Below are 20805 nucleotides of genomic sequence, written 5' to 3'. Positions count from 1 at the left end.
TTCTGGAGAAAATGGCTTTTTTCTTTATGCTGTTTTGTCTTTAAAAATGTTTAATAATTATGCATTATTTAAGATGAATCTGATATGGACATCTAAATTGTGGTTTTGAGAAGTACACAGATGATTGTTGAAATATTGTGTCAACCATTTCCCATTCAAAATAGATCCAATTCTTTTCACATTTACTATATTAAAATGTAGTAAAATTAGGACTGGGTGAAATGGCGAAAATGCAACCTCTAATTATTTTCCATATTAAACAATAACAGTTATATTTCAATACAAGTTGTTAATGCTTCCAGATTTAAGAGTACCCCAACAATGACTGAACTAAAAAAAATTTGAGGTTCTATTAAAATGACATAACCTATTTTCGGCTGAAAATTCAATACATCTCAAATATGTTAAAGAGCCTTCATTTGTCACAACACTGTTACATGCAGTGAAACTGGACCCCTCCAACCATATACAAACATCACACATTTCAGGGGAAGACCGGTCAGTCGAGAGGTAGCATTAAAAAATATGTAAATTATTAGATGCATTGGGGGAAAAGGAGGTAAAAAAAAAGCCCTTCCCAGACTGTACTTAAAGTAGGGCAATATCAACACACTTTTAGATTCCTAGTGTTGCACTTTTCTGCTGTATTATTGGCTTTTAGATCAATATAGAGTAAAAAAGTCCAGAGTTTATCATTGTTATTGACATCAATTTTATCTCGATTCAATATAATATAGTTTATCGGCCCTAATTAAAATATATATATAATCAGTGTCTTAAATTTAAGCTTGTTGATTTATTTGACAGATACAAGGATGGTCTTTTATCTGGAAATAAAAGTGCAGATCTTCGGACACTAAAGTCTAATATTGCGCATAAGTTATTATAACTTGTCTCGTAACTGATTGCATTGTTATCATTATAACTCATTGGACATTGGATGCGAATACAGTCAGTGTCAAATATGTTCTACAGTCAAAAAAAAATTTTTTTTTGTCACTGTCACAGGTGGGATGTTTTTAACATGTACATTTAACTATTTATCCTTGTTTAAAACTGAATTTATGTTCTTGACAGACTATATATCATTTGCATTACGGCTGCACAATATATCGCGTCAGCATCGATATCGCAATGTGTGACCGCAATAGTCAGGATGTGCAATGTTAAGTTGGGATTACAGTCGATCAACAATTGAGAATACATGAGGTTTGTGGAGTCTTTGCAGCGTTTTTTTATCTTTTGCATGTGTTTTAAAGACATTTCATGAAAGTGTAAAACATTTGGGCACAATAATGTAAAACATTTGTAACTTTAATGAAGAGGAATTTTACTGATTTAGTAATACAATTAATACTATACAGTGTTATTTTACATTACACTATTAAATTTCTGTATCTGAGTGCTGTTTGACTTTGGAAAACCATAAAAAGCTGTTTATTTTCCTTTTTTTTTTTTTTTTCGCTCTTTGCTCTATTGTAATTATTCTTGCAATTTTATACATGATTCACAAGCTTACAAAATCAATCCAACCAATCTAAACTAATGTTTTTTTTTTCCCGCCAATAGAGCTATTCAAGCCATCTGGTGAAATTGTATTCATATTGCAATATATATTGCACCAAAACTAAATATCGCAATGTCAGATTGTTCCAATATCATGCAGCCCTAATTTGCATGTATGTATGTATATATATATATATATATATATATATATATATATATATATATATATATATATATATATATATATATATATATATATATATATATATATAATTCCTAGTTAGTGTTATTCCTTCTCCATTCATTAGAATAGATATCCCGTTTGCATTTTTTTTTTTTTTTTTTTTTACTGATCAAAACCAATCCTTACCGTGATTCATAGATGACTCCTAAATGTTTAGTCTAGGAATAGTTTCCTAAAAAGTATAGTTCCCAAAAAATGTAGTCAGGCATATTTAAAACAACAATCATTAGACATCAAAAGACTCTATTTAAAGATTACAGCAAAAGCCACAAAATAAAAATACTTTTCTCTTTGCCACTGTTATTCAGATTTTTACCTATTTGTCACAAAACCTTTTATAATTATTTAAATATAAAAACATTTAGCTCTCACTTTTATGCATAAAAGTTATAATATATTATATATAATATTGTTATATTGCTATAAGTCCAATCAGAAAGAGCATGTCATGTACCTGTTATGTTGAATGATGATGGAACAGTATTTGACCTATATTTTTACCATTTTATTTTTCACCAAAACGGTTTAAAACCTTCCACAGTTCTTTTCTATGTATTTAAAATGACCTTTTTGTCCAAAGTACCAAATTGGTTGCTTTGACCCAACTACAATAAAAAGTGTTAAAAGGCTATGAATGTTGCAAATGTGCTGAACTGATGAGTAAATTAAAGTGAATCAATGACAGGGCAGTTTAAATAATCACAGGATGCATGACTTGACAAGTGGTTTAAGGGTTCAATTATGATAGTTGTTTGACTAAAGATTTGCCTACTCCTGCTACACACTGCTAAAGTATGTTGTTTTTTATTTCATAAAACAGTTCAGATTTTCAGACTGAGCATAGCATACAGGCAAATTAGGGTGCATCATAACTTCATGAACATGCAATGTAATATGAAGGAACTGTCTCATCTCTTTTTTACAATTTAAAAGAAAGCATGCACTCTGATTGGCTGTCTCAGTGGCAGTGTGGAATGGATTAGCTTCCTCGTTGCTTGGACAGGTTAAACCTACATGGCTATTGTTTGTAGGTTTGTTATTGCATGTGTAGCATTCTAGTCCTTTTAATGTAGTGTGTGTGTGTTTGTGTAGGTCTTTGTGTCACATTTATAACACAACTGTCAGAGAGAAGCAAACAATAGTCATTATGGTGTCTTAGTATGTCAGATTTTGTTCTGACTAATTAGAAGGATGTGTCGTGAAACAGTAGTTTGTGTAAAATCTTCTCAGCTGATGTTATTTGCTTGGATAGGATTTTTGTCTTTTGAAGAATGATTTGTTCAGAATTATAGTAAAGAAAGAGGTTGTATAAAATAGGGTTGTCACTATACCATTAATTAATGTTACGTTACTATACCAGCTGAAGTATCCTGATACCAAGTAGTATTGCAATGCTGTAATTCAAAACTCAAATCCATTAAATAAAGGAAATTGTCAGAAGTACTATATCTTTGTTATAATAGGCCTACTTGAATTGAATTAAAAATTCCCTTATCTTCAAATTGTAAATTGGAAGCTTGGAGATTAGATCTTAAGGAGGATATTTCTACAGAGGACTGGATGAAGACATGCGAGGAAGCTCAATCACTAACATTGAACAGTCGTCTGAAACTGTTACGATATAAATGGTTCATGAGGATTTACATAACTCCTGTTTTATTGCATAAATATAATGAAAATATTCCAAATACTTGCTTGAGATGCAGGGACCATAAAGGAACATTGTATCACTGTATATGGGAATGTAAAGGAATACAGAACTTGGAAAGGTGTGAAAGAAATTATAGAAAATATTCTTGAGGTTAATATACCAATGTCTCCTTAAATTTTTTATTTAATTTATATCCCAAAGAGATCAAGTTAAAAAAAAGATGGAGCATATATTTATGAATATATGTATTCTACAAGCGAAACGGCTTATTTCTTTAAATTGGAAAAGTATATGTGCACCAAATAGGCTGTTGGCTGAAAGAGATGGTAACAAACATGACAATGGAAAAAATAACTTGTATGATAAGAAATAAATACAGAATTTTTGATGGAGTTTGGGGACCTTTTACGCTGTTTTTAAAAGGTGCTGGATTTGGAAATGTTAAGCTAGAAGATTAGTAACAGAGGCGATATTGCATTCTGATGTAAAATGCTGAGAAAAAAATGCAAAATGCTTTTGTTTTGTTTGTTCGCTTGTTTGTTGGTTTGTGTTGGATCTGACACATGGAAATGTGTATGTACATGTAAAAATATACTATAATATAAAAATATAAAAAGGAATTGTGAAAAAAAAAATTCCCTTATTATTGAAAAAAGTATTTGCACGTCACTTCACCTAAAATGTATTTGTTCTTTTATACCGAATGAAAATTATACAGAATGAAAAAAGTTACAAAAACAGCATTTTTCCAACCAAATTAGGCTTAATGAAGTGGTCAAAATTGTTTTAATGTTTCCTGTATCTGTTGTTGTTGTCTTATCAGGTGAGAATCCAAAGTAATTCAAAATTTCACTTTGTGAGTCGTTCTCTATAAGAGATTGTCACGGTTGTTGTAGCTACTAATTCATATTGAAATGAACTGATTCAGATTCAAACTGTAGCGTCAGAAAACATGCAATAGGCTACCATAATAGGCTACACAGTTTTGCAACCTTAGAGGGGTCTGTAGACTAATTAAATGAAATGGACTATTGTTACACAAACGTGTCAGCATTTTAGTGACTTTCCACATGCAACATTATGCATTGTAGATAGAACGTTAATGATACTACAGTGGCACCACCAGTATTTTGGAACCATAGTATCATGATACCACCATAGTACCGGTAAACCTTGCAATTGTAGTATAAAATAATGGTAATGATCAAACAAGGACAATAGTTTAATAATGTGCAATTATGAGGAATCATAACTCTAGATAAAGGATAATACATAACTGTTAATAAACATTCATACATAAAAATGTTAGGGATGTGAATGGATTGATCCATATCAATGTATTTTTAGTTACGCAATTAATTAGCATTAATTGTATTGTGAGGGTTTTTCATGTTTTAGAAATAAGATTCACCAAAACTGCATTTTTAAAAAGCAACAACAACAATATAGTAAAAAAGGCAGTATTAGGAAGTCTTATTCCAATTTAATATACTTTTGTAAATGTCATTTATTCCTGTAATTGCAAAGCTACATTTTCGCCATCCGTCTTCAGTATCACACAATCTTCAGAAAAAAATCTAACATAATGATTTAGGCCTGAATATCTAGATTTTTAAGTATTATTGATGGATTGAAGGGTCTGAAAACTGAAATGTCTTTACTGCCATTTTTTTTTATCAGTTTCATGCATCCTTGCTGAATAAATGTAAATATCTTTTCCAAGATCATATTATTTGTCTAATACCAATTGTGTGGTGATTACATGTAGTTTCAGATTTTTTATGTTCTCTATATTTTTATTTGTCAACCTTGCCATGAAAAAAATTATTTTCATTAAAATAGCAAAACACTTTCTAAATGTTTTGTGTAAAGAAGTATTTTGTCAGTGTTTTCAAACCATTATATTTGATTTGATATAATCATCATCATCATTATTATTGTTGTTGTTGAATACATTAAAGTGGGGACAAAGTCTGCTTTTTATAGTGACTTTTAAAAAGAGCCTCGGTGCTCAGAGACAAAAATGTCCCAGTAATCTTTCAGACAGGTGTGGTTGAGAACGCATTAGCATCAAATTAGGTCATGGGCATTGAGAGTCATCTGTGTGTTTACCCCATTCTGACCACAGCTGATTTATCCAAAGATCAAACACTTCCATTTGAAAGCTGCTTGATATTATAAAGACTTCACATCCATCTGATGTATGTCTATATACAGTATCTGATGTATCTGTGTGTATGTATTTATATGTGTTTGTGTGTGTGTGGGTGGGTGTGTGTGTTTGTGTATCAGGGTTAATTATACTTTCTTAATATTTGCCCTAAAGAGAATTACATAGCTGCAATAGATTTGTCCTGATTTTTTCTTAAAATGGTATTGTTATTAATAATAACAGTTGGCTGTATCATAGCACAGTGTATCAGATGACCACTAATTATACCTGTTTAATAGATTCTAGATTCCTCTGTATTATATTTTTATATTCTTTTATAAGTCTTCTATATATATATATATATATATATATATATATATATATACATAAAACCTTTTCTGTGAATTTGATCAATTAATAGTTTAATAATAATAGTTTAGTATATTGACCACAGGGCCCATAAGGATAGAGGAGGTTTCTTTTTTTTTTTTTTTTACATCTTTAAATACTCAAAACTTTACTCATTCGTATGTGTATTTTTTTCCCTCACTTTATTTAGAACTTCTGGGCAAATGTTTGAATTAAGTTTGTAGAAGCAATAATAATTAATGTAATTTACAACTATTTTTGAAAACTCACCTAAATATCCAGGGTTCACATAGTCATGGGATTTTCTGCAATATCATGGAATTTTGAAAAGTCTATTCCAGACATTGAAAGTCAGGGAATTTTAATATTTGCTATTTCCAAAGTCATGGAATATCAAGGTTTTTTTTTGTTTGTCATTTTAATATGTATTTACTTCCCATTTATTGTTTTTTTTTTCTCTGTTTTTATCATGTTGTTTTATGTGTTTTGTCTGTTGTTCTGTTTAAGCTTTTTTACTGCCATTTTATTTCTTTTCCCACTTGGCAACAGACAATTAAATGCAGTCACCAGGCTCTATCTGTTAAAAAATTACTGTCTGTGTCAGCCAGTTCCTTCTAGATTTTGCGCAACATCTCGTGATTTTTGCAGCATAAAATGACTCATAAGTTTTTTTTTTTTTTTTTAAATTGTTAATACTTATGTGTGCCAATGTTTATTTACACAATTTCTTCGCTGGTTCAAGCCTCAACTGGGTCAGTTGGCGTTTCTGTGTGGAGTTTGCATGTTCTCCCTGTGTTTGCGTGAGTTTCCTCCGGGTGCTCCGGTTTCCCCCACAGTCCAAATACATTTGGCACAGGTGAATTGAATAAGCTAAATTGTCCGTAGTGTGTGAGTGAGTGTGTATGGATGTTTCCCAGCGACGGGTTGTGGCTGGAAGGGCATCCGCTGCGTAAAACATGTGCTGGATAAGTTGGCGGTTCATTCCGCTGTGTCGACCCCGGATTAATGGAGGGACTAAGCCGAAAAGAAAATGAATGAATGAATATACACAAAATTACTAGTCTTTGTTCTTCAAGATTAAGGTCCCATAATGCAATTCTAAAGCATGTATGAATGAATAAAAAAAATTAAAAACATGTTTTACAAAATACAGGAAACCATTTACAGTGTGGCCAAAATTCGCAGGAAATCTGTGTCATGGAAATTCGGCTTAAGTCAGGGAGTTAGACATTTGACTTAGATTGAGAACCCTGAATATCGCTAAATAAAATGTACTGTAAAGGAAAGCTTACAACTATTCATGTTTTTGTGTGCATCCCTGTGACGTTATGTAAAAAAAAATCCCAAAACAATTTATTTTTTTCAACACCCTCAAACTAACGAGAGCATAATATGAAATGATATTACATTTCAATACCTTATACATCGTCATATTGCATAGCTCTACTCCCTTGCCAAGGGCTCTTCCAAATCTTTTGTACAAGGAGAACTTATCTGCTTCCTTTCACGAATTAATGAACCATATACAATGGCTTTAATAACAGGTGTACAAAAGTGTTCAAGTTCTCCTCCTCTTGTGTCTTCTAGCACAGCATAAAGAAACAGTTGAGTGCATGTCAAAAGGGGAATGTGTCTGGGATTAGAATCACACTAAATAACTGTGGACCGACCGTGTCTGAGCAGGTCTGGACATGCTGATTCCACCTATCAGTGGCATTTCCTTGCCTCTCATTCTTTCATGCTTGTTTGTTTTTTTCTAGAAATTTCTTTGTAAATTTTCCTCCATACAGCTGGAAGGTTTTTCTGTTTGCTTGGCTTCAAGTGTTTTTTGTTCTGAGAGGTAAAAATGGAGGGGATGATGTAAGGCGGTTTATAAAAGCTATACCCGGGCACTTCAGCAGTCGTCATTTAAGATAAGGTAAGATTTGATCCCTTAAGGCAAAAGGAGGCGGTAGAGCTGGATGACAGGCGTAACATAGACCTTAATACCGTAGCAGATAACTGTCTGTGACTGGGATTTTATATGTGGGCTTTACTGGTCTCACAAAATAATCCAGCAAATTTCTCTGGTTTTGAAGAACACAGAAATACCGCACCAAATGTCACGCATACTAAAAAAAGGAATTATGCAATCCTGTTTCACTTGGTTTCATCAAGCTCTGATTAAAAGGGTGTCAAAATGTAAATTGAATTAGTCGTGTCATAGATTATATGTTTTGTAGGCATGAGACGATAACCGTTTTCAAGGTATACCGCGGTTTGAAAAAGTCAAGGTTTTAAAACCAAAATTTTCTGCTATACTGTTCCTAAGGTATGTGTAAGATGTTTTTTTTTTTATTTTTTTACGTTTTGTTTTAAGTTCTTTAGGACAACCGTTTCTCCAGCAGAAAATATATCCAAAGATTCTGTTTTAAATTGTAATGAAATCAGTGTTTTTGAAACTGAGGACAGCAGAAGTCAATGATGCATTTGAATTATTTAGCCGCTTGAAATGTTTTCTTTTCCAAAATATTTTAAAAGATTCTCAAAATAAAATTTATTGTGGTCAAAGGGGAAAAAGGTTTTTGTTTTTTACTCAGACATTTAAAAAGAATATATTTTAGAGCAGTAATCACAATACTGTGACGCGGTGGCGCAGCAGGGAGTGCTGTCGTCTCACAGCAAGAAGGTCGCTGGTTCAGCCTCGGCTGGGTCAGTGGGCGTTTCTGTGTGGAGTTTGCATGTTCTCCCCGCGTTTGCGTGGGTTTCCTCCGGGTGCTCCACTTTCTCCCACAGTCTAAAGACATATAAAATCATATAACATCCGCCGCATAAAAACGTGCTGGATAAGTTGACGGTTCATTCCGCTGTGGCGACCCCGGATTGATAGAGGGACTAAACCGAAAAGAAAATGAATATATGAATAATCACAATACCGTGAAACTGTGATATTTTTATCCAAGGTTATAATACTGTCAGAATCTTATACTGGCCCATTCCTAATGTTATGTATATGTATCTTATGTTGCACAGGTTTTGTTAGCAATTACTAAAAATAAATGCATTGTATGGGTGTAAATTGATTTTCCTTTATTTCTAAAAATTATTAGTTTATTAAGTAATACTGATTAATTTTTAGAATTTTGTTTTATTTATCAAATATTGAATTGAAAAATCATTTAACTTTTAATATACGTTTTTTTTTTGTCAGTTGTATTTATTTATTTATTTGTTTGTGTGTCATCTCTTGTTGAAATATGTTTTTCTCATCATGTAATGATTTTATGTGTATTGATATTGTCATGAAATAGCCATAAGTTACTGATGTTGCAATAAATAAATAGGCAAAAAAAAAAAACTATTTTAGGTAAAGATTGTGTTCAATGAAGATATTTTATAAATTTTCTATTTAAAAATTGATTAGTAATATGATTTGCTAAGAAGTCTTATGGCCTGATTCCACTGAGTGGTTCGATATGCTTTTATGGCCATTTCCACTGTCAAAAGGTAGCAAAAATTAACTGTACCGTACCACTTTTTGGGTACCCTTTTAGAAGTGAGATTTTTAAATACACAGCCGAGACATTACACAGTAATACTATATACAAATAATAATGAGCCGTGGTCGACATGAGCTCAAACAAACCTTTTCGTCATCTTGATGAACAGCCACAAAGCCAAGAAGAAGAGCAGAATTTACCCTGTGCACCGTTGTTATTTACAAGGCCGTCTAAAGCGCGATCGGTTTCACTTTCTTGAGAGAGCTCACGTGCGCATCTATATTTGAAATAGTGAACTTCTTGAGCTGATGATAAAAACGTGCGCTTGATTATTGAGGTGCTTCTGTTGTTTTTGAAGTCAAATAAGGACTAAGTGTATGCTGTGGGTAGTTTTTCTCTAATTGATAACATCGGAGACTGTAGGGGCTGTATGTGTTCATATGTTGCATTTATTTCATTTTATGTAATTGCAGACGTTACAGTTGGCTATTTCACTACTGTATTTTCGCAGATCATTGATCTGCAGTTATAATCAAATCATGTTCATACAAAGGTTAGTAATGAACATTTTTACACAGGTATTTATGTGTATAAAGCATCTGTTTTGTGAGAAGTGCTTCTCATATGATATATGAACGACCCATACAGCTTTATTTTGACATTTCCTAAAGCGAGAATGACGTCGACTGAAACTTTTTTGTACACCACGTTCACCAAAAGGGTACCATTGATAAAAGTGACCTGTAGCGATGTGTACTGTACAATACCGTACCACTCAGTGGAAACAGGCCATTAATGCTAACAAACCAAATATTAACTGAACGATTATTTAACCCACAGACTTGATGTACACTGGGGCTGGGCAATTAATCGAAAAGTAATGGAAATCGGCATTCAGAACCTATAATTGATCTAATTTTTTTCAATTATTTTCCCTACAGTGGTTGGAGTCACACGACCTGGCTCTGGTTATACTTCTGCGTCGAGCGCGCATGCATGACCCAGCACAACGTTCGCGCAATCGCATACACCTCGCTGTGGCTGATGCAAATGCTGAAGTTATTTATTTTGCAAAAAAAATTGACTATTGGTTTTAGACAATGTGTGTTTTAATTTCAATTGTTCAGTGTTGATGTTCAATGAATAATCATCGATAGTATGTAGTGTGTGTTTTCTTCAATTATTTTAAAATAAAGTAATGTACCCTTCATTCAGAAATCTCTCACGTGTAATATGTTAGCATATTTACTTTACAAAACTTGTCAGTGAACAATGAGGGCAAAAAAATAAATAAAATTATCGTTCATTAATTGTAATTAATGAACTAGTTAACATGTTAATGAGTTAAAATATTCAATTAATCGAGATTTTGATTTTAGGCCAAATCGCCCAGCCCTAAATGTACACTGTAAAAAGCGATTTAGTTACTTTACTTTAAAAAAGTGAGTAAATCCATTGTAACTTGCAATGGTTAAGTGGATTTAATTTTTATTATTATGCACTGTTACAACCGTCTCTAAATTGTAATATAGGAGAGACATTGCGGACCAGGTAAATTGAAAAGAGAAATTATTTATTAACAAAAGTGCATAATTAACTAAAGTATTTAAAGCAATCAAAGTCAGTATAAATGGAAGTCAGTAGTGAAAAGCATGTGCTTGTTAGTGAACTGAGCTCATGATCCAAATCAAACTAAAATAATCAAAAACGCCAGGCAGGGAGGTCCAGCTAACCGAGCTCTCTTCTCATGTCAAATGTTGGACTCTTTATAGGCACCACATAATGTCTCAGGTGAGATGACCCACCTACAAATCAGCAACCATGCAGGCTCTGCAAATCGCAAAAAAAGAACCACAACAAACAGGTCCCACACGGGACCTAACAGCACATAATTTATTTACTTAATACTTTTAAGACAATAGGTTTACTCACTTTTTAAAGTAAAGTCAACTAATCATTTTAAACGCAATGGGTTTACACAGTGTATAAAGCTTACAATTACAAAATAAGTGTCAATTTTAGTCCAGGGTCATATGCTTTTGAGGTCATTTAGGCTGTTTGACTTCATGCCTCTTAACTGTTAGTGTAGGCAATCTGTTACTTCAAATCAGTCCCTTATGAACTTCTGACAGTAATACGAAAAGCCAAAATCTACGTCATTGTCATCTTATGTATGCATATGAATGTTACACATCTGTAGTACGTGTGTGTGTGTGTGAGAGAGAATCAAAGGCCTCTATTGTTTGAATGAGAAGCAGATGTTGGGTGGAATTCTCCTGACTGCTGCACATTTTCCTCTTCTCTGTCTTTCTCTCATGCAAAGTCTTCTCCACACTCCATTTTGCATTTTTCTTGACCCCCCCCCCCCTCCAAATGTGTGATCCTATGTTTATTTATTGCACTATTACAGTAGTACTAACTTCATTAAAGACCAGCCGACAAAGCTGAGAAAATGTTGTAGGAGCAAAGTTCTGCAAACCACAGAATATTTTAATGCTAATTCATGGAGAAATATGCCTTGAGGAAAACAAAATACACGTTGTTGTTGTGGTGGAAAATAAGTTAAAGTCTTTTGACGGTATTGAGTTAGTTTCACTTCATTTGTGTTTATGGGATTTTATTTTTGCATCTGTGGCAAGGCAAGCAAGTAATCAACAATTTGAGTTTAATTTAGTCATGTTTTAAAACTGAAACCGTATCAAACTGATTTTCTTCTAAGATTTGTTTTTGTATTTCTGTGTTTGGCCCTTGGTTATAAATAGAGTGAAGAGGCAGATCGAGATGGGGAAAATGACATAAGTGCTAATTAGCTTTGAAAAAGGGTGGTGTAATCCACTCTTGATGTTTTAAGCTAACATAAACATGGCGCTTCAGTGTTCCCTGAAAAAAAGGCACAAAAGCCATTGCTGAAGTTCAAACGCTAATAATTTGTGTACTTTAGATACAAATTTGTGCCTTTTAAGATGCCATTAGAAATCTTTTGAAAAGGTATCACCCCAATGACAGCTGTTTAACTTGAGTATATCTTCAAAAATGTATATTAAAGGGGACCTATGCAAAAATCACTTACATAAGAGGTTTAACACAGTTGCGTGACTACAGTCTGTGAATATAACCAGTGTCTAATGGTAAAAACATTATTATTTTTTATAATCACACTTTGTAAAAAAAAAATAAATAAATAAAACAGTCTGCAGAAACACTGATTGACACTCTCCTTTTGTAGGTGTCATCAGAGGGGGAAAGCCCCGCCCATTAGTGACAATCTCTTCCTCATTATCATAGGATGTTAGTCTTGTTTTTGGATCTGCCACTATGCTGACACACAGGCTGCATCCGAAATTGCTTGCTACTCAGTAGGTACTGCATTTGAATTTAAATTTACTACTCGACCATTAGAAAAGTACATTCTATACAGTATGTGAGTAGTATGAATGGAACTCAGATGTACTACATCGGCCATTTTGTCATGATCATGTGACCTACCTGTGTCAGTTATCACTTTACTCCCTTTTTATGAATTTTCTCAAAAAGAGCCCAATCTCTAATTTGAATTTAAAGCGACAGTCACCAAAAATGGCACTATTAGGATCAAAGCTTAAAGGGGCCGTTTTATAGAGTTATAAAACATTATTTGTGATTTTATTTTGATCTCAAACTTCACACACACACATTAGGGAAATCAGAGACTTTCAGACCTTGTAAAAAAGGGGCATAATAGGTCCCTTTTAATGTTTGTGTATTAGGACATTGGCTTGGTTAATCGGTTGGATTGTATTCTTGTCAACGTAAGGTAGGGCTGCACAATCTATTGTATAAAATTGTTATTGCGTAATAGTATGTACAATATCCATATAGCAGGGAAGTGTAATAAATTAAATTAGTTTAATGGGCCAAGCATTTGTGTGCATAAGTTGTTTATACAAATCTGAACAATCAGATAGGGCCTTTACCATCTTCATCCCCACCTCTCCAGTATGTGCTGCTAGGTGAACCTAGAGATTAAAATTAATACTAATGCTGGAAGACAAGAGTGGAAAATGAAAACAGCCAATAAGAATCAGCTTTTTTATTTAAGTTTTTAATAATTTTTGGTGTTTTAAAGTCTACACTTTTCCACCTTGACATAGATATTTTTCAGAACTAATTTAGAAATGTTTTTCTAATGAATAAAATGTTTTTCTTTGTTGCTGATAAAATAACTTTTTGCTAGTTAGTTATATCATAAGAAATATCATTATCGCAATACTCAACAACATTATAGCTTATCACATATTTTGCCACAATTGTGCGGCCATAAACATGACACATTTCTTTAAAATGTACTTGTTTAAACCGGAATTCAAGGGTTTAGTAGAAGACTTGCATTAGTCTACAGAGGAGAAAATGAAACGATAATAAAAGCTTTAGCCTAAAATGACCAGGTTAAAAATTGTAGCTAACTACTAATTCTTAAAAATATGACTTGACTTGCAGATGAAAAATAATATTTAATACATTTTTTTTGTAGTTTGTCATTACACAGAAGGTTTTCAATATTGCTATGAACTGTTTGTATTAGATTTAAAATATTTAATGTACGTGTAATAAGCAGGACAAAGTATAGCATTAATTGTATAACATAAGTTGTATTATTTTAAATATAAGCTAATTATAGCAATTATTGATTTTTTTACTTGTGTCTGCAGTGTTCAATATAAACAAGGACTGAAAGAAGTAATTACTGCATATTTCTACATGTATATAATCAGATAATCTGTGTTAAACATCCATAAACACAACTATGCATTGCTTAACTACATCATTTTAGCTTGTTTATTACATTTTTTTTTCCCTAAACAAGAGTTTCAGTGATGTGTTTTCACATTTCCTCCAATATCCAATAAATTGTTTAAGACTCTGGAGTCTACCTGTCAAATTGTGCTCATCAGGAATGTTTTCCTATTGTATTATTGTTGAATTAATACATTTTGTTTGTCTTTTTTTGTGTTTCAGAGTCTGCAGTGGGGCTGCTGTGATTGTGTGTTGAACTAGGAGAAATTTGATTTGAGACTGAGGTTGAGTTTCTCAGATCGCAGTGTCCGATTGTGTTTGTGCATATATTTGTTTTCATGCGTGTCCGTATGATCTGATCCAATCGTGACTGGGCGGCGCTCAGGGGTGGAGCTCCAGTGAGGGGCACAAATCTACAGGCTGCAGCCTCTCAAACATGAGCAAACTGACTTTCCACAATAACAAGATGATGCAGGACCGCCGGTGTGTGTGTGTGTTCCTCCCGAATGATGAAACGCTCAATGTAATAGTCAGTGTGAGTATGACACCATGCACTCTATGTCTGACACACCAATGAGGGGTGTGTGTTAACGACAAAAAAACCCCGATATCTCAGTATTTTAGTAGGTCACTGCAAGTCAGTTCGCACCTACATAAAACTATTGTAAATGACAAATATCACACATTAGGTTGTAAACATGACATTTTGGGTTCTGCTCATTAATTATTTGAATATTTTGGGACTTGAAGTAAGATTTGAGATTTGTATATCACAGAATCGTATATCAGAATTGTATATTACAGCTGAATTGGGTTCTTTGTAATGTTTTCTGTTGTTTTCTCAGGTTAAGACCGTGTGTCAGGAGTTGTTGGTGCAGGTCTGTGATCTGCTCAGGTTGAAGGACTGCCATCTGTTTGGCCTCAGTGTTATTCAGAGTAAGGCACAAAAACACTGCCACATACACATGAACTCACACATCTTTCTTATGCATTTAAAGGTCCCTTGAAGTGCTTTGAAATGTGCATTTTTATTCGTAATCTCAACCCAAACACGAACAGAGGGTGGGACATAGTGTAGCTCCTCCATTTTTTTTAAAACAGCCGGTTGTGTTTTGCTTTATCACTGCTCTGCTAGTGAGTGGTTGCTCTCAAGCGCATCAAATGTGAAGCGTCTTAAAGGCGACTGGGCATATCAAAAACTAGAGAGCATTTGATTGGTCACGATTTGATGAGAAAGTATGAGGTGATGGGGAAAAAACATTGCTCCATTTAGGCGGAAGTGACAAACTACAAGCTTTACATGTTTATATCAGTTTTTTATCTTCTAAACACAAAGTTTGTCACTGTTTTGGAGCACACTAGATTATAGATATCCTAAAAACAAACAAAACTGATTCTACCATCTAAAAAAAACCCATTATTTTAATTTCATGGGACCTTTAAAGATCTACAGGAAATTTTCTACAGGAAATTTTCCACAAGTAAAAGTAGTTTACGTAATACTGGAAATTCGGATATTAGGAAAAGGTTTAACATCAATTGTGAAATATTTGATAGGAAAAAAATTTACGTCAAGATTAATAATTTTGCTTTCAACTGATCTGATATCTAAAGTTTAGTATTGGTCTATAATATATTGTAGTGCAGTTTTTTTTTAACATAATACAATTTTATGCTTCTGATAGTCTAATGTTTAGAAATCCAGATAATATCTCTTCACCATCCACTAAATATAGACAATTTCATTATAACGAAAAACAACTACTGTAAAAAAATAACAGTTTGTGCCAAAATTACTATTAAAAAACAAGAAAAGTGGATACTTTAGCAATTAAAGTTAGGAATGCTTAATAAAAATATTGAAAATGATTTAGTGGGTATTAAAGGGATTCAATGTATCAAAAAATCTGGTCATGTTAGACACGGCCCTTATTTTAATGGATATAGCTGTTTAATGAAACGGTTTTGTTCAAATGCACCAAAATGCATAGTGAAATTACTGAGAAATAGTTAAAAATATTCATTTTCAAAAGGGGGGTTTACTCATTTATGCTGAGCACTGTATATATAATTATAGGATGTTAAACTATATTGATTGTTGTCTTATGCATTCAGTTCTTATGTGTCACTCTACTGTCTTCATTCTTATGTAATCATCATGATTATCAGTTGAAAATCATTTCAACTTAAATATTAAAACTACGTCCATCTATTTTTTTAAGTAGCCATGTAGCTAGAGGAATAATGTATGCTTTGTTGGTTATTATCAAATTTTATGCTTTGATTCGAGGTTTTAATCATTCTGTCAGGGTTTATTTTGCGGCACTTACCGCAGTTATGCTTGTAATTTCCCCCATTATCCATTACACAGATAAACATTATAGACCTAAGCTCATGAGTTCTTTGTGCTTTTTTCCTTTAGACAATGAACACATATACATGGAACTGGGACAGAAACTGTCTAAATACTGTCCAAAAGAGTGGAAACGGGAAGCCAGCAAGGTATCACACATGCATACTTTGATCTCCATGGAATTTTTGCTTGTTTAATGTAGTACATTTCGACTGAATTCTTGACATTTTGCAGGGTATTGACCAGTTTGGACCTCCAATGATTGTTCACTTCAGAGCACAGTATTATGTTGAAAATGGCAGACTTATCAGGTGAGACACATGCACATCAAAAGGGAAGACACAATAAAAGAATTAAAAGTAACAGTGCTGCCACTCACGCGCACATGTTTTGGTCCGTTATAAAGCTTAGCTGCTTTTGGGACACTATTCTTAAAACTGTATCTGTTTTTTTTAGGTATATCAATCTCCCCTTGCCCCCTGATTGCCATTTTTGGGATTTTTCCCATGTCATATTATCTTACAAAGATACAATCTGATTGCAAAGCTTTTGTTCTGCTCCTGGCCAAATAACTAATATTGCTTAGGTGGAAGGATCAGAAACCTCCAACTCTGTGATGTCCTTTTCTTCCTAAAGTTGGAAAAATTTAGACTTTCTAGACGTTCATCTAACCAGTTTAAGAAAATATGGACCCCATTTAGGAAATATATCCAAGAATCAGTTTTATTGTCAGATATAGACTGTGATCTTGTTCCAGAAAATGTATTATTTGCCTTTTCTAAGTTCGAAGTAGAAAGTATTGTGTGCTTCAGATTGTATGATTGTAGTTTTTGCTAAGCCGCATTATTATTTACCTTTTTATTTGTTGGTATGTTTTTTTATTTCATGGTATGTGCTTAAGTTGATGCTATTTATACTTTTTAAAATATAATTGTTTTTGTCTTAAAATTTAAATTGTAATTTGCCATAAAATTCATAAAAAAGTGACAGTGCAGATTTTTTTCCTGCCTAATTTTGATCTGTTTAATTTTCTTTGGTCAAAGAATCTTTAAAAAGTTTTGTGCTTTCCACAGATATATTAATCCACTTTAACCTTGATGATGATAATAAAACGTCTCTTTAGAAACATATTAACATATATGAAAGATGACACTGAAAACTGGAGTAATGATGCTGGAATTATTAGAAATAAATCACTTTTTAAAATGTATTACAGTTAAAAAGCAGCTGTTTTCATTTGTGATAATATTTGGAATTTTTGAATCTTTAAAACTTCAGAAATGAAAAAATAAATGAACTGACCTCAAACTTTTTAACTCCAGTGTGTACATGCAAAACGTCAATACTAAGATTGCTGTATATGTTGTATTTCTGTTTTAGCGACCGCGTTGCACGGTATTATTATTACTGGCACTTGCGGAAGCAGGTCCTGCAGTCTCAGTGCATCCAGAGAGAGGAGGCTTATTTCCTTCTGGCTGCGTTTGCGCTTCAGGCTGACCTAGGAAACTTCAAACGGAACAAACACTTTGGTGCCTATTTCCAGCCGGAAGCTTATTTTCCCTCCTGGGTGAGTCTGCGCTGCACCCCATTAAACTGCTTCCTGATGAATCATTATGCTGATCAAGCCTGTTAAATGTGCACACGCTTCCACCACTCTGTGTGTGTGTGTGCTTTATGCCCCACACTGTGCTGTTCTTCAATGCTTCAGCAACATTTAACTGAGCCTTTTGTATAAAAAAGGACATTATTTATCAGTGCATGGAGAGGATTGATGTTAAAAATAGTCAGAAGCTTTTAAGAGAATCTTGTAGGTGCTTTAGCTCCAGGCTTGCTGAGCTCTGCTATCATCTGGATTCATGTGGAGAAAGATGCAGGATGGTGCAGACTGAGCTGGTGAACAGATTACAGTTTTTTATGTTAAGTGTTCAGGGACATTACCATAGCCAAGGATGACAACTATGATTATATCTGCAGTATGTCTGTCTTTTTTTACAAGCAGTTCTAATTGCTTCTGTAAAAAAACAAACAAAAATAATGGTGGTGTCTGGTAATGTGCCAAAATGAGTATATTGTCACAGCTGACCGGTAAAATGTACTCCAAAACAGTTCTTTGTGATTTAAATGAGCATGCACACATACACTCACCGGCCACTTTATTAGGTACACCTTACCAGTACCGGGCTGGACCCACTTTTGCCTTCAGAACTGCCCTAATCCTTCGTGGCATAAATTCAAGAAGGTACTGGAAATATTCCTCTGAGATTTTGGTCCATTTTGACATGATAGCATCACGCAGTTGCTGCAGATTTGTCGGCTGCACGTCCATGATGTGAATCTCCTGTTCCACCACATCCAAAAGGTGCTCTATTGGATTGGGATCTGGTGACTGTTGAGGCCATTTGAGTACAGTGAACTCAGTCATATTCAAGAAACCAGTCTAAGATGATTCAGGCTTTATGGACATGGTCAGCAATAATACTCGGGTAGGCTGTATTTGGCACGATGCTCAATTGGTACTAATGGGGCCAGAGTGTGCCAAAAAATATCCTCCACACCATTACACCACCACCACTAGCCTGAACCGCTGATACAAGGCAGGATGGATTCATGCTTTCATGTTGTTGACGCCAAATTCTGACCCTACCATCTGAATGTTGCTGCAGAAATCGAGACCCATCAGACCAGGCAACATTTTTCCAATCTTCCATTGTCCAATTTTGGTGAGCCTTAGCAATGATTGGTGAGCAATTTTTTATAGCCTTAGTTTCCTGTTCTTAGCTGAAAGGAGTGGCACCCATTGTGGTCTTCTGCTGCTGTAGCCCATCCCCCTCAAGGTTCTGATGCTTAATTTGAACTGCAGTAGATCGTCTTGACCATGTCTACATGCCTAAATGCATTGAGCTGCTGCTATGTGATTGGCTGATTAGACATTTGCATTAATGAGCAGTTGGACAGGTGTACCTAATAAAGTGGCCGGTGAGTGTACATTCATATAAACATAAATGTACATTTAAAAAATGTCTCCTTGTTTCCTTTAAAAAAAAAATTATAAATTAACTATACAAACATAAAAAATAAACAAATTTTCATTTCACGTCTCAATATTAGAAGTTTTTGGAAAGGTTTACTTGTCTTCGCATTTTAGAAAAGATCTTAAATACTTCAACTGATTTCAGCTTTGAGGTACTTTATTTGGGTAAGTCGTCATTGGATATCTTTAAAAAACATGAAAAACAAATATATATAAAGAATCATCCTTGTTTCAAGTAAAAAAAGGCTATTACTAGATGCTGGAATAAACCCAATGCAAGATTGGATTGAGGGGCCACAAATGCAAGATTGGGTTGACATTTTGAAAAATATGTTCATTAATGAGAAAATGACATGCTGTGTGCATTACCAAAAAAATACATTTGTTTACTTCTGGTCCAGTTGCATTCAATACATTACTCCAATTCAACCTAATGTCTTTTTGTTATCGAACTATTTGGATATATTTTCACCGTAAATATGGCTTCCACACTTTTTTTCTGTAAATAATTTTGGTATGAATGATGTAAGAAAATGCAATGTGATATGTTGTTTTGTTACTGTCATGAAGACATTAGTGTTTTATCCCTGATTAGGAAATTTAAACTGGTAAAGTGACAAATGTCTACTGATGTTGATGATGAATTGTATCTCTTTGCAATAACTTACATTTAAAAAAAAAAAACAACAAAAACAAAACATTGTTACAATAGCCTTAAAAATTATTAAAACAAACCTAAATTAAATTAAAACACAAAGAATAAAAATAAAAAAACTGACAAATATGAATAAGACTACTAAAATAACACAGATAAACTAAAATTGTTAAATAAATAGTGTAAATTGCTGCTTGTAGAACTACACACAAAAAGGCTATGAAAACACTAATATTGAATATAGTGTAGATGTAAACTTCAGGTTCAGGTGAAATCAAACGAAAAAAAAAAAGATTCTGCTTTAAACTGCTCCAGTCTCCATGAAATAATATATAAATGCAGCAATCCAGAATAACAGTCAGAATGTGAGGTTTTATTATACCGCTTTTGTCTTTTTTAGGTCATTGCAAAGAGAGGATGTGACTATATTCTTCGCCATATTCCCAACATGCACAAGGAACAGTTTGCCTGTACAGCCTCAGAGGCTCAGCTTAAGTACATAAAGGAAGCAGCACTCTTAGATGATGTGGCTGTTCATTATTACCGCCTTTACAAGGTCAGTGAAGAACTTTTGACTGTATTTGAGAGTGCT

The 20805-nt window shown here is 33.6% G+C and overlaps 1 protein-coding gene across 1 annotated transcript in view; it reads left to right on the top strand.

Annotated features, from left to right (window-relative positions):
- Positions 1 to 20805, top strand: part of frmd6 (FERM domain containing 6) — a 33882-nt gene that overhangs the window by 2497 nt on the left and 10580 nt on the right. Inside the window, exons 2-7 of the mRNA XM_056470735.1 lie at positions 14397 to 14709; positions 15020 to 15110; positions 16597 to 16676; positions 16762 to 16838; positions 17908 to 18094; positions 20614 to 20769. Of these exons, the coding sequence (XP_056326710.1) occupies positions 14611 to 14709; positions 15020 to 15110; positions 16597 to 16676; positions 16762 to 16838; positions 17908 to 18094; positions 20614 to 20769 (690 nt within the window). The 5' untranslated portion in view covers positions 14397 to 14610. The remainder of the gene's footprint in view (positions 1 to 14396; positions 14710 to 15019; positions 15111 to 16596; positions 16677 to 16761; positions 16839 to 17907; positions 18095 to 20613; positions 20770 to 20805) is intronic.

Source organism: Danio aesculapii, chromosome 13, assembly GCF_903798145.1.
Source record: "Danio aesculapii chromosome 13, fDanAes4.1, whole genome shotgun sequence".
Lineage (NCBI taxonomy): Eukaryota > Metazoa > Chordata > Actinopteri > Cypriniformes > Danionidae > Danio > Danio aesculapii.
This window is presented reverse-complemented; position numbering and strand designations above follow the sequence as displayed.